Source organism: Clarias gariepinus, chromosome 17, assembly GCF_024256425.1.
Source record: "Clarias gariepinus isolate MV-2021 ecotype Netherlands chromosome 17, CGAR_prim_01v2, whole genome shotgun sequence".
Lineage (NCBI taxonomy): Eukaryota > Metazoa > Chordata > Actinopteri > Siluriformes > Clariidae > Clarias > Clarias gariepinus.
Window position 1 is genome coordinate 13,677,929 of NC_071116.1, and position 13,281 is coordinate 13,691,209.

Here is a 13,281-nt window from a genome sequence, read left to right on the forward strand (position 1 = left end):
CTCTGTAACCCCTAATCAGGGGCACTGTGTGGTGTTTGGATACTTACAAGCTTTCCATTTAATTATTTTTGGGATTTAATCCTAAATCCCAGAAGTTAACGGAGCTAATATCCTAAGGAGGAATAGGTGGAAATATAAAGAGAAAATTTGAGATTTACAGGACTATCCACCATTATGACTATCTGTTGTCCTCACAATTTAGCTACATAGTATCAGTAGAAATTTTAAACTACTGTATTTACACCCCTGATAATTACAATGTTGGTGGCTAACTGTTAGTCGCCAGCTCTGCCAGTTGCGGTCAGTTAGTATTAGAAGTTTAGTTAGTTAGTTAAGAAGATTATGTAAGCAAAATAATGGCGGATCAAAGTAATGGTTTAAATAAGGAAACGAATCCTAATCTGAATATAATAAATTATATTTATAGAACTGTTGTAAGATTGTGCTGTATTGTTGGATATAGCACAGCTGTGATGCAGTTGTTAGCAGGAGGATGAAGCCGAAGTGCATCCATGGATGTCCTACTGTATATCCATCGGTTTAGCAGTGCAATGAATAAAGATTGCAGCTCTTTTTATGGAAGAATTCTTATTTTGGTGTTTTCTGCATAAGAACTTATGTTTATCTTACAAAGTAAGTAAGACATTAAAAAGTAAACTATCAGGTAAAGTTGCAAACAAAGCTTTATTATAAAAGTGTTTTACTATAAAACACAATGCTACCAAAAACTTTATTACAGTAGGCATATGGATATGAATCTAGGTAGCTTTACCATATCATAGTCCTCATGGTGAATAAAGAAATCTTAAAGACCCAACAAACCCCGGTCGTTTTGCAGTTTTTAACTGCATTTTAGTTCCTAAATATCATTAGTATTTCTGATCACAAACCTTGTTTATGTGATGTATTACACTTTTATTTACTTCACCTCTAGGCTGTGAAAGACAGAGGTATAACACAGGTCAGAATATTGCGGCAGGGGGTGGTCTTTGATAAATGTACCCTGTCAGTGTTAACTCTCTCCTCACCATGCAGTGTACATCATGTGCCATTTACATTTTATAGCTTGTGCTTACTCTGTGCTTACAAATTATGACTATTAAATAAGGTTCTGCAGGTTTTTTAGGCTTGAATAGTTTAAGGTAAGTGCCATCAGCCAAAAAAATGCAGTTTTTAATATTTTCACAGGGATTTGACTTGAATGAAAATGCAGTGTAACTACATGAATTTTTTGTTTCATGGCAGATGGACAATTATCGTTTATATAATGTGTTATTTTTGTTTTCAATACTTCAAAATTTTTATTGCACATTACAGTAAATCCTGGTTGTGATGGTCATGTTTAAGTCCGATAAATCCCATGTTGTTGTGAGAGCAGAACACCAATCATTAAAAAAAATTTAGTTAATGTCAAATAGTTTGCATATTACAATTGCACTATATTATGTAACAACAGTTTAATATTTTGTTTTTTTATTATACAGACTGATTTAATAATGAACATCACAATTCTGTGAATGTGGAGAGCAAATTTTTTTAATGGGAATCTCTCAGACCTCAAGGCTAATAAGACTTCACAAATGAGAATAAATTGGAGAATATTATTTGTGCTTAATTAGTCTTATTAGTCTTTATAAGTGAGTGTGGGAAGAGAACAAAAAAAGAAAACAATCAAGGTAGAAGGCATAATTGCTTTAGCCATATCAAACGATTGAAGGAGAAGAGAGAGAGACACTGCGGTAGCTGAATCTCAAATAACTCCTGATTATATGTTTGGGTTACCTATAAAACTGCTGCCCATGATAGAAAGGCACCAGAACACCCAGTGAACCCATACACATACACACACACCCAGCAGGAAAAAAACCTAAAGCACCAACCTGGCGGCCAAATCCCCACTTTGATCAAGCACACACGGGATGTGCCCCATTAATAAGTCAGATCCATGCAGGCCCCAACCCACAACACACAGCACCACATCGACTGCCAATGTCCTGGTGTCAGACACTGCAGCCACGGCCAGCCAGCCCTGGTGGCACATGGAGAAAAACCGGAAATCCTAGGTGGTTTTAATGTTAATGGTTTTAATGTTATGGCTGATCTGTGTATATTCTGGCTCTTGGTCACATTCGGTTTCATGGTCCAGTCAGCCCAGTTGAATGACATAATTTTTTCCATGTCTTATTACTGTTTATTGTAGGAGTGCTCAAAACTGGGCTCTTGAGGCATGAAGCAGTGTGTAGTTTTTTATTTTACCCAACCTTACAGACCCTAGTCTGTAGGCTAATAATCATCCCCGTCCTGAGGCAGCTGTAGATAAAATGTATCACCCTTATTAGGGGTTGGGCTGGGAAACTGCAGATTTTTTGTAAACCCAAATATTTCCCGTTTAGTTTCAAAATGTAACACCATGAAATGTGGAAAGCTTCAGGGATAGGTAATTACTTAAATATCAAAAGGCACTACATTACTTTCTTTTAGAGTGAGATGTTTCAGTCATTTTAGTAGTTTAGTAGTCAGATATATGAAAACAAACCAGTAAACTTTATGAGAGGGAGAACAATTATTTGTTTTGATCTTGCTCAAAAGCTAACCTATCCTGTTGTACACAGCTTACAGTGATAAAACCTTATAAATAACTGTATGTCTCATCTAAGTGTGTATCTCTTCTTTACTGTGTTGGACACTCCAGGCTCAATGGGATGGCCTGACAGGACGTATTGTCCTTAACAAGACTGATGGACTGAGGAAAGACTATGATTTGGACCTCATCAGCCTTATGGAAGAAGGTACAAGAAAGGTGAGGCAGCTTAGTGTTTCACAAGATAGCTTGTTAATCTATTTACTTCTCAGTTTGGCAAATGTCAAAGCCTGAATATCTCTACAGTATGGATTTACAGAGGTCATAGATGATCAGATTAATTTATAAGTCAAATAATTGATCTCTTTGCCAAAATGAAAAAGAGTCTGGACAATTCAATGCTCCAACAATTAACAGACTCAGTCTGGACTTGGTGTTAAGAGGCACTCTGAAATTGACAGAGAATTCTTTGCTCACTTTTAAACTTCATCATCACAATCAGCATCCACTTCAATAGGAACACATACATTTACTGTATGCAGTTACCTAATCAGCCAATCACATGGCAGCAGCAAAGTTCAGAAAATCATGCAGATATGGGTTAATAGCTTCAGTTAGTGTTCACATTATGCATCAGAATGGGGAAAAGGTTTGTTCTCTATGACTTTAATTATTAAATGGTTGGTGATAACAGACGGATTGGTTTAAGTACAGTACTTCTCATACTAATATTCTGGTAGCTTTACACACAACAGTCTGTAGAATTTACACAGAATAGTGAAATGGAACAATTAAACAAGGGAAGTCTGTATAGCACTTTAGCATTTTGTACACGCAACATAGTGTGTCAGTGGCAAGGAAAAACTTCCTGAGATGGCTATAGGAGGGACTCAACTGGAAATCCATCATTATTTGGGTGATAACAGATAGCAGGAATTGTTTTGCAGTCATACTGTGCGTTAGCCGGCTGGCAGTTCAATATAACAGAAGATGTGTTTAAGTTAATATGGAGTTAGTTTTGCTATCTGCATCAGCCATCTACAGGAGTGAAACCGTCCCCAGTCTCCACATGCATCTCAAGCAGACCACACGGCCCTCCATGAGATAAGATCTCCAACCAGAAGTAGGGCACCAGGAGTCAGACATGTCTGGATCATTGTAGCTTGAGCGAGGGAGAGGAGAGAAAGGAAGAAAAAGATAAGGAAAGATAACAGTTAGGTATGATCACAGTCATATAATGTATTAGGTGAATGTATATTTAGTGCAAACGGCAAGACTATGTTTAGCAACACTCCAGCTTGTAGCTAAAGATTGTGATACGTTCACCCTTGGTTCTGTGGATATTTTAATCTTTTTCTTGACATTTCCTTGTTTATTGAATATGTCGAATGTCTGTGCAATGACTCTGATCAATTGATTCACTTTTTTTTACTTTGTTTCTTTACATTTTGCCTTGCCTTTCTCACATACAGTAGACCTATTTCTGACAATGGTTTTCATGATGGTTTATACTTTTTTTAAATACTAAACACAGTTTTAACCGGCTTTTAAAAGTTTGTCTATTTATAACATTTTAAAAATATTTTTAAAATAATGTATTTAAAACAATAAAATTATCATTAAATTTTTATAACCTATTACCGATTTATTAATACAAATAAAATTTGTTAACCAATATTAATTTTAAAAAATGCAAATAATGTTCAGAATGTTTATATGCTTATTTTTTCGGAAGCATGTAGATGGTGGTGAACCACGTCGTACAAAATTGTGGACTATGGTTTGTTGTAGTCTTTTTAATTAATTTTTCAGGTCTTAAAAAAAGTGTCCCTTTCCCAGAATCATTTTCCTGTGTAAAACTTTTTCACTAATTTCCTCCACTGATTTTTCCTGCACATTTAAAAACACAATCGAGATTTGAAAATCTGTAGTGTACGTTAGAATTTATAGTACTGTTTACAGTACATTTTATGTAATGAAACCACTGCTCATGTGTAAGTATTAAATTCTTAGGAAACAATATATTTCTCAGTGTGCCTTCAACAAAAACACAGTTGATTCCCGGACAGAAGTTTCAATTTATTTTTGAATGTTATTTCTGTCTTTTGCTTCTAGAAATCCCTTGAGGGACACAGTTTCTATGGCATGTACTATGTTTAAAGTGGTTTATGGTGTTGTTAATACAGACATTGCCAAACAAAGGCAGGTTTGTCATTTTATGGCACCGTGCCTTTAATTCTCTTATTGCTAACAGCTACAGTACAGTACTTTTAAACCACCGGAGCACATTGATTAAAATGACAGAAGTGCTTTATACATTTATGCTGCAGTCAATATGCTCCTATTGATCTCTTTTTTTTTTTAGCAAGTTCAGGATTTAAGCTGCAGGGGAATTAAATTCTTCCCATTTCAAACTTTCCATGAAAAGCGTTAACTCCATTTATACCCATGTCTTTAAGCTCTCTGTCACACTCCATTATTACCTTGTTTTTACATATAAGATATGTTTTTTTTTGATAGACTAAATATTTTTTTTCCAAATATGACAATATATAAAATTAATGCAGTACTGCACAAAATGTTCATGATTATTAGTTTGGCCTCATTCCTGTGTAAACAAAAATAAACCCTTTCCCCTGTTCTGATGCGGGATTAGTTTTAATAAAGTTGTTTTTGTGCTGATTCGGTTCAAGCCTATTCTTAAATTTAAACCAGAAATTCCCTTTTCCATAATATGAACCTAACCTCATTAAGATAATGCTGGTCTGGAATACAAGATAACTACTCCCTGCTGGTCCTCTTTTTAGTTACTTTCACAGTTAACACATATGATTCACTAAATTTTACATGTTTTTGTAACTGTTAATTCAACAAAATCATAGTATGTTTTACTGAACAGTATTTTATTGTTAAACTGTAAATTGTATTGTAAATTAAACCATTGTTACACATAAGACTTAAAGGCATAGATCATTTGCAAAGAATAATGAACCATGGAACTAAAGCTTTTTCAAGGAAAGACATCTATAAAAATTACCATCACACCATTATGTAGGAAACATTACATTTTCCCCAGAAAAGTATATTCTTGTTTCCACATTCTCCTTTGTTGTATACATATTTTGTAAGTGTTCTGTTATTGTTTTAAATATTTTACATGCCCGTATTTGTTCGACCCTATAATATGTTGGCTAAGTTTCTTTCTGCGATATATTAATTTTGCATTACTCACAGATCGGGGTGTGGAAATCCTACACTGGTCTGAACTTGGTTGAAAAAAGAGACAACTCTAATAACATTACAGACTCACTGGCAAACAGAACGCTGATTGTTACCACAATTCTGGTAAAATTAAAAGTGATACTTTTAAAGAAATTTCTCACTATGTAATTAGCAATAACAATGTTATTAATTACTAATTTCTTTGTAGGCCTATTAATGTCTTGGATTTGATTGGTGTTTCCAGGAGAATCCATATGTAATGTATAAGAAGTCTGATAAGGTGCTTTATGGGAATGATCGCTTTGAAGGCTACTGCTTGGATCTGCTGAAGGAGCTCGCCAATATTTTGGGGTTCAGCTATGAAGTCAAGCTGGTGTCGGATGGAAAGTACGGTGCACAGAATGACAAGGGGCAATGGAATGGAATGGTCAGGGAGCTTATTGACCATGTGAGTCTCAAACACTGAAGAGCCTAATTTATTAAAGCATTTTACATCTTACAAGTCCAGAAAGTTGAGATAGTCTTTCAGACAGTGAAATAAAGTATTTCGCTACCATCCTAGGACAAATGTAAAGCAGTATAACAACAACATATGCTTCTCTGGTTAATTGGATGATTGATTTAGAAATAACTATTTCTTTTTCTCAACCACATAATATTTCTGTTTCCTTATTCAATTATACTTGCATTACCATTATGTGATTTATTTGATTTACAGTAATTTTGTGCAGTATTTTAAGTCTTTGTCCTAGAATTTTTTTGAATTTTAAACTGCTTTAATCGAAATAAAAAAAACAAACTTTACATTTTCTCTTCAGATAGCAGATCTGGCTGTCGCACCTTTGACCATCACATATGTGCGAGAGAAGGTCATAGACTTCTCTAAGCCATTTATGACACTGGGGATTAGTATCTTGTACCGTAAACCCAATGGCACCAATCCTGGAGTCTTCTCCTTCCTCAACCCTCTCACCCCAGACATCTGGATGTATGTGTTGCTGGCATGTCTAGGAGTCAGTTGTGTGCTTTTCATTATTGCTAGGTACTGTATATTGTATATATAAATTATATATAAATCTGTTTTCCACCATGCCTAAGATTTAACATTTTACATTTTTAACACAAATAAATTTAAATCAATGACCATACTTAATCAGACAAACGACTTCCTAGAAGCATATCAGTAAAAATAATAAAAAATTACACTGTAGAGTTTAATGTAACATTAAAAGATATTTTTAGTTTGAGAATGTTAATATTTTTTATGAGTTCTTTATATCCCTTATCCAGGCATATCTGTAGTCAAAAGATATTTTGTGCATCCTGTAGACTTTAGGCAATTTGAATTTTAGAGTTTCATTGCAAAGATAGTAACAACATTATAATTAATATATAATATGTATTTTTTATTATGAATGGCTAAAATATTCTTTAATCCTTTTTAAAAATAGAAACCAAAATGGAATAAAGAAACCAATTTACCAATGCTATACACATTTGTTAAAATGGAAATCCAAAACACTACACTGTAAAATCTGAACTTCAACATTGAACCGTGTAGTTAATAAAAATAAATAATTCCAGTATGAGTGTTTATGTCTACATTTGCTTGAAATTGACAGTGATACTGAAAGGTTATAGGGCCTTTAGATCATGATCTGTTGTTTACTTTTAAAAAAATTTATTACAGAATATGTGTGTAACAGTTGTCTCTATCATTCTTTAATTTTCAATTTTATGCTTCAATTTTAGCACGATTAATGTAAATTAATATGTCTTTAGGTTCCATAAGTAGGTCCTATAACGATGAAGTGTTGTTCCTCTGCAGTAAATATATGAAATATTTAATTGCTAATTCTTTTTTGGCAAGGCTTTGTATTGCGTATGCTTGATTTTCTTGCTCAAATTTCATACAGGTTCACACCATATGAATGGTATAACCCTCATCCTTGTAATCCTTCATCAGATGTAATGGAAAACAACTTCACGTTGTCAAACAGCTTGTGGTTTGGAGTTGCAGCACTTATGAGGCAAGGTAGGAAATAAAAAAAATGTGTGGGTTTGCCTGTGTTACATAAAATCTTGCTTGATGATGGCAGAGTCAGACACTTTGTGTAAACTCTTCCCTTGCAAATATCCATAATTATTTTTTATGCTCCATGAACCACTCTTTCACAATTTGAGCTCAACGAATCCTGGCATTGCACTGGCATCATCATCTAGGAATATGCCCGTGCCATCAGGAAAAAGAAAAAATTTAATGATGGAAAAACCTAGTCATTCAGTATATTTGGGTAATTAGCTAACCTTATATTTTGTAGGCTTGTACAGTGGGCACTATGTAGGATGGTTGCATCACTGTATCCACCTCTTTTCTTACTGTAATATGCCTATTACTCTGGAACAGGGTAAATCTGGATTCACCAGACCAGACCTTTTTCGTTGCGTCACAGCTCATTTAGGATGTTTTTCTGACCACTCACCCATCACACTTACCTCATCTGACGTCTACAACATACTGAGCCGGATCAACGTGCACAAGGCTGCTGGACCAGGCGGTATTTCTGGGCGCATACTGAGGGCATGTGCAGAGCAGCTCGCTGTTGTATTCACAGACATTTTTAACATGTCTCTTGCCCAAGCAGCTGTACCAGCGTGCTTTAAATCTACCTCAATTGTGCTAGTGCCGAAACACTCTAGCCCAACGTGCCTGAATGACTACCACACAGTAGCACTCACACCCATCATTATGAAGTGCTTTGAGCGGTTGGTCCTTACACACCCAAAGGACTCTTTCCAATCCTCACTAGATCCACACCAGTTTGCTTACCGTGCCAACAGGAGCACAGATGATGCAGTCTCCATAGCGCTGCACTCTGTACACTTGGACAATACAAACACCTATGCACGACTGTTGTTTGTTGACTTTAGCTAAGCATTTAATACTGTTTTACCCTCTAAGTTAATCACCAAACTTAGAGATCTGGATATCAACACCTCACTTCTTAATTGGATTATGGACTTTTTGACCAACAGACCCCAGCATTTGAGGTCAGGCCACATCTGCTCCACTACCGTCACGCTCAACACTGGCGTACCACAGGGCTGTGTGCTGAGCCCCTTTCTTTACTTCCTCTTGACCCATGACTGCAGGCCTGTGTATGGATCAATGGATCAACAACACCATCAAGGTTGCAGACGACACTATGGTGATCAGCCTCATCAGCAACAATGATGAGTCTGCCTACAGAGAGGAGATCAAGCTCCTGGCCACTTGGTCCACGGACAATAATCTGCTCCTTAACACCAATAAGACCAAGGAGCTCATTGTGGACTTCAGGAAAGAAAGAAGAGGTTCACATGAACCCATTCAAATCAACGGAATGGTTGTTGAGCCTGTCTCTTCCTTTAAGTTCCTGGGGACACACATTTCGGAGAACCTATCTTGGTCCACCCACAAATCTAGCCTGGTCAAGAAGGCCCACCAGCGCCTATTCCTCTTGAGAACACTTAAGAAGAACCAGCTGTCCTCAACTACTCTGGTGAACTTTTATCGCTGCACAATAGAAAGCATCCTAACCAACTGTGTCACAGCTTGGTACGGAAGCTGCTCTGTTGCTGAGCGTAAGGCACTGCAGTGTTTGGTGAAAACTGCCCAGGATTGTTACCAGCGTATTATAGGGACTCCACTTCCAGCCATTGAGGACATTAAAAAAAAAACACTGTGTGCGTCGAGCACGCAGTATTCTTGGGGATTACTGTCACCCCACCCACAAACTGTTTTCTCTCCTGCCTTCTGGTAGGCGCTTCAGGTGTCCCAGGTCAAGAACCAGCAGACTGAGGAACAGCTTCTTTTCCAGAGCTGTCTCCTTATTGAACTCTGCCCCCCACTGACACCTGCCCAGACCTTACACACCCCTATACTCTTCCTATTACCATTATATTATTTAATATGGACGTGCATAATATATATATATATATATATTTATTTATTTATTTATTATTTTTCTTATAAAAATCATAAATCATTTATTATTTTAGCACTTTTAGTTGTGTAGGTTTTACATTAACCTGTGTTATAGGTGTTCTTATATTGGGCTGATCAATGCTTGTACTTATTGTGATAGGGTCAGACCAGATGCCTAAAACTTTATCTACCAGGATTGTTGGGGGGATTTGGTGGTTTTTTACACTAATCATCATATCATCCTACACTGCTAACCTGGCTGCCTTCCTCACGGTTGAGCGGATGGACGCTCCAATTGATTCAGCTGATGATCTGGCCAAACAGATGAGAATAGAATATGGAGCAGTGAGAGATGGTTCCACCATGACTTTTTTCAAGGTAAGATCTCACACAATAGCTCAACATTTTTTTGTATGTGCTCTCTGTTAACATCTGTTAAACAAATCTGTTGAACAGACTTAACTTATTCTGTAAGGCAAAGCTTTTCCATTATACCACAGTACCAGTTAAAAGTTTTGACACATATTTCAATTCCACAGTCTTTTCTATTTTTTTTTTTCTTTACCATTGTTAAACATTGCTGAAGGCATGAAATAATCTCCTTTGCACAGTTAATATTGAAATGTCTCTGCTACCCTTGTTCAGTATAGCCTTCATTAAGGCTCTAAGGTTCTGTAAATATATTTTTGAGGCTGTAGATTTCTTTAAATTTACAAAAATACAATGCAACTCCCTCTCTATAATTCTTCATCAGCATCCTCAATGTAAATACTGCATCTGTTGTACTTTTTTCTAGGCATGAACCCAAATGCTGCTCTCAAATGCTCACCTCTGCCTTTAACCTAGCTTCAACTACTCCTACCCACAGCTTCATTGTATGGCTCATCAGCATTTGCCTGTAGTTGCCACAGCTCTGCACATCTCCCTTGTTCTAAAAAAAAATCAGCACCAATACACTTATCCTCCATTCCCCTGGGATCCTCTCACTCTCTAATATCTTGTTAAACAGAATAGTCAGAAATTCTACTTTCTTACCTTCTAAGCACTTCCATGCGTACACAGGTATGTCATCAGGACCAACTGCCTTTCCACCCTTTATCCACTTCAACACCCTCCTCACCCCGCTGTTTTTCATTTTTGCTACTTCCTGCTCCATAACAGACACCTATTTTACTTTTCGTTCTCTTTCCTTTTCCTCATTCATCACGTCTTTAAAGTACTCGTTCCACCTGTCAGTACATTTCCATCCCTATTTTCAATCACTCTAATACACATATGAGGAAGTCACCATAATATAAATATTTCTATATACATATGTACAAGAAGTTCCTGACTTACGAACATTTGATTTACAAATGTACGCAGATACGAACAGACCGCAGATGTACGAACAAATCGCAGAAGTAGCTCACATGTATTGTACAAAAAGTAGACACTGCAGTGGACCAGAAACCAATAGATACAATTATATACAATATTTTCAGTGTGTAAGTGAATGCATAAAATATGCATCCGGTGGTTTGAGTATAAGTCCGGTATATAGTATGTGTGTGCATGTGGGGGAGCAGGAGAAATGAGTCTGCCTCACTGGTTTCAATCAGTCTGGGAGCATGATGATTGAAAATATCTGTCCTGTAAAGCTATCACGATTTCCCCCATTTCGGAAAATCCTCAACGAGACAGTCCACAGACTGAAAGAGTTCTGGGACAAAATCGTGTTTCTTCAAGCGCACAGTAAAGACCATGTAGAGTTGTCTTTCCCCCAACGTTTTCCAGAGATCCCTTTAAACGAGGTCAGCTGACCCTGCTGCATCACCAGGATTCCCCTTGGAGGGGAATCCCCCATTGGAGTCACACTCTCACAAAGGTCTAACCAGAACCAAAACATCAAACCTGAATGTTTGTTTTTTTATGTCAAATGTGTACAAGACACACTTGTCTGACTTACGAATCCAACTTACAAGCGTTCCCCCAAAGCGAAACTTGTTCATAAGTTGGGGGCTTACTGTATTGTAATGTGTTGGCAAAGTGGAGAAAAACACGGAAACCAAGTTCCACCAAACACAGATGTTCAGAAAAAAGCTTTTAAGGTATAAACTGTAATCAGGTTTACGCTGTGGAGCATTGCAGTGGTTGCGAGGTAAGATGAGCAGCACGGAGCAGGGGGTAAATTGAAGGCAGAGGTAACAATGTGCGCACAAGACAAGGTGGGAAGCAGCTTCTGTCTTGGCGTATTCATAGTTCACGGAGTTTGCAAAAACAGAGAACAAATATGAGCACTGTTTCCCTCTTATAGGCCGCCGGCTAAAGCCTAGGTGAATCAGCTCCGCTTGTGTGTGCGCTCTGGCTATATATGCTTGTGTGTGTGTATGTATGAGCTATATAAGCTATATTTGTGCTGCTTATATAAAAGATTATTTATACCTGCCTTTTTGGAGGGGAGAAATAAACAGTGATATTAAAGTAAAAGAAAGAAAAAAAACAAAATGAGAGACAGGTCACGAAAGCTAGTCTGGCACAGCCAGAATGGGTTTGTCCAGAAAAGATTAAAGCTCATGATTACTTTTTCCTGAATCTGATGTAGATGAACAAAAATAATTGAAACCGCTCACAAGGAATCAGGATGCAGCTGTTCTGTTTCTCCTGGCTTAGTTCGCACACAGGCTGCATACCAGTGACACCTTGCCTTCTTTACTTCATCCTGAGAGGCAATGGGTACACGGTTAGTACACATTAGCTGCAAAGATCTGACCCATTTTTGTCAATAAACTGACATTGATATCTACATAAAGAGATCTGAGAAATAAAACACACAGAAAGGACTGATCTTTTCCCCTTTAATTTTTTTTAGCTCTTAGAAACTTTGCTTTGCTTTTGTTTGCCTTCAGAAGTCAAAGATCTCAACATACGAAAAGATGTGGGCGTTCATGAGCAGCAGGAAGAACACGGCCCTGGTGAAGAATAATAGAGAAGGCATCACACGTGTCCTCACCACAGACTACGCCCTCCTCATGGAGTCCACAAGCATAGAATACATTAGCCAGAGAAACTGTAATCTCACTCAGGTTGGGGGACTCATAGACTCCAAAGGGTATGGAGTAGGCACACCTATAGGTATGTGCAGCTGATGGATTTAAGGGCTTTGTTTTTTTTGTTTTTTGTTTTTTCCAGGGAACAAAATTCCCTTCTTTTCAAATACTATATGCTGGTTCTATATTGTAGATTCTAAACACACAAACAATATTACATTACATAAATACTTAATTAAATTAAAATTTACATTAAATATTTAAATACTTTTAAAATATTTGTTAGGAATTAATGGTGCATAGGATCCAAATGTAGTTTCGTCTTATAAAGTTAAATGTTGTGAGAACCAAATTAAACAAATAATAAGAGGAACATGAACTTGAGGACTTGAGCTAAAAGCTAACATGGTAGCAGATAGATAACAGATAACTATAAAATAAATTCTTAGAGTGATATAGTTTTGGTCCTACTTTTAGGCGTA

At 36.9% G+C, this 13,281-nt stretch overlaps 1 protein-coding gene across 8 annotated transcripts in view; it reads left to right on the top strand.

The window, feature by feature from the left end:
* Positions 1 to 13,281, top strand: part of grik1a (glutamate receptor, ionotropic, kainate 1a) — a 75,574-nt gene that overhangs the window by 53,312 nt on the left and 8,981 nt on the right. For 4 of the 8 annotated variants that reach the window (XM_053475753.1, XM_053475754.1, XM_053475756.1 and 1 more), the window contains 7 exons: positions 2,693 to 2,800; positions 5,816 to 5,926; positions 6,048 to 6,251; positions 6,622 to 6,845; positions 7,720 to 7,838; positions 9,931 to 10,148; positions 12,659 to 12,884. In XM_053475753.1, coding sequence (XP_053331728.1) covers positions 2,693 to 2,800; positions 5,816 to 5,926; positions 6,048 to 6,251; positions 6,622 to 6,845; positions 7,720 to 7,838; positions 9,931 to 10,148; positions 12,659 to 12,884 — 1,210 coding nt within the window. Of the gene's footprint in view, positions 1 to 2,692; positions 2,801 to 3,615; positions 3,859 to 5,815; positions 5,927 to 6,011; positions 6,252 to 6,621; positions 6,846 to 7,719; positions 7,839 to 9,930; positions 10,149 to 10,566; positions 10,833 to 12,658; positions 12,885 to 13,281 lie in introns of those variants that run through there. The other 4 variants (XR_008355583.1, XM_053475758.1, XM_053475759.1 and 1 more) reach the window with 4 other exon arrangements.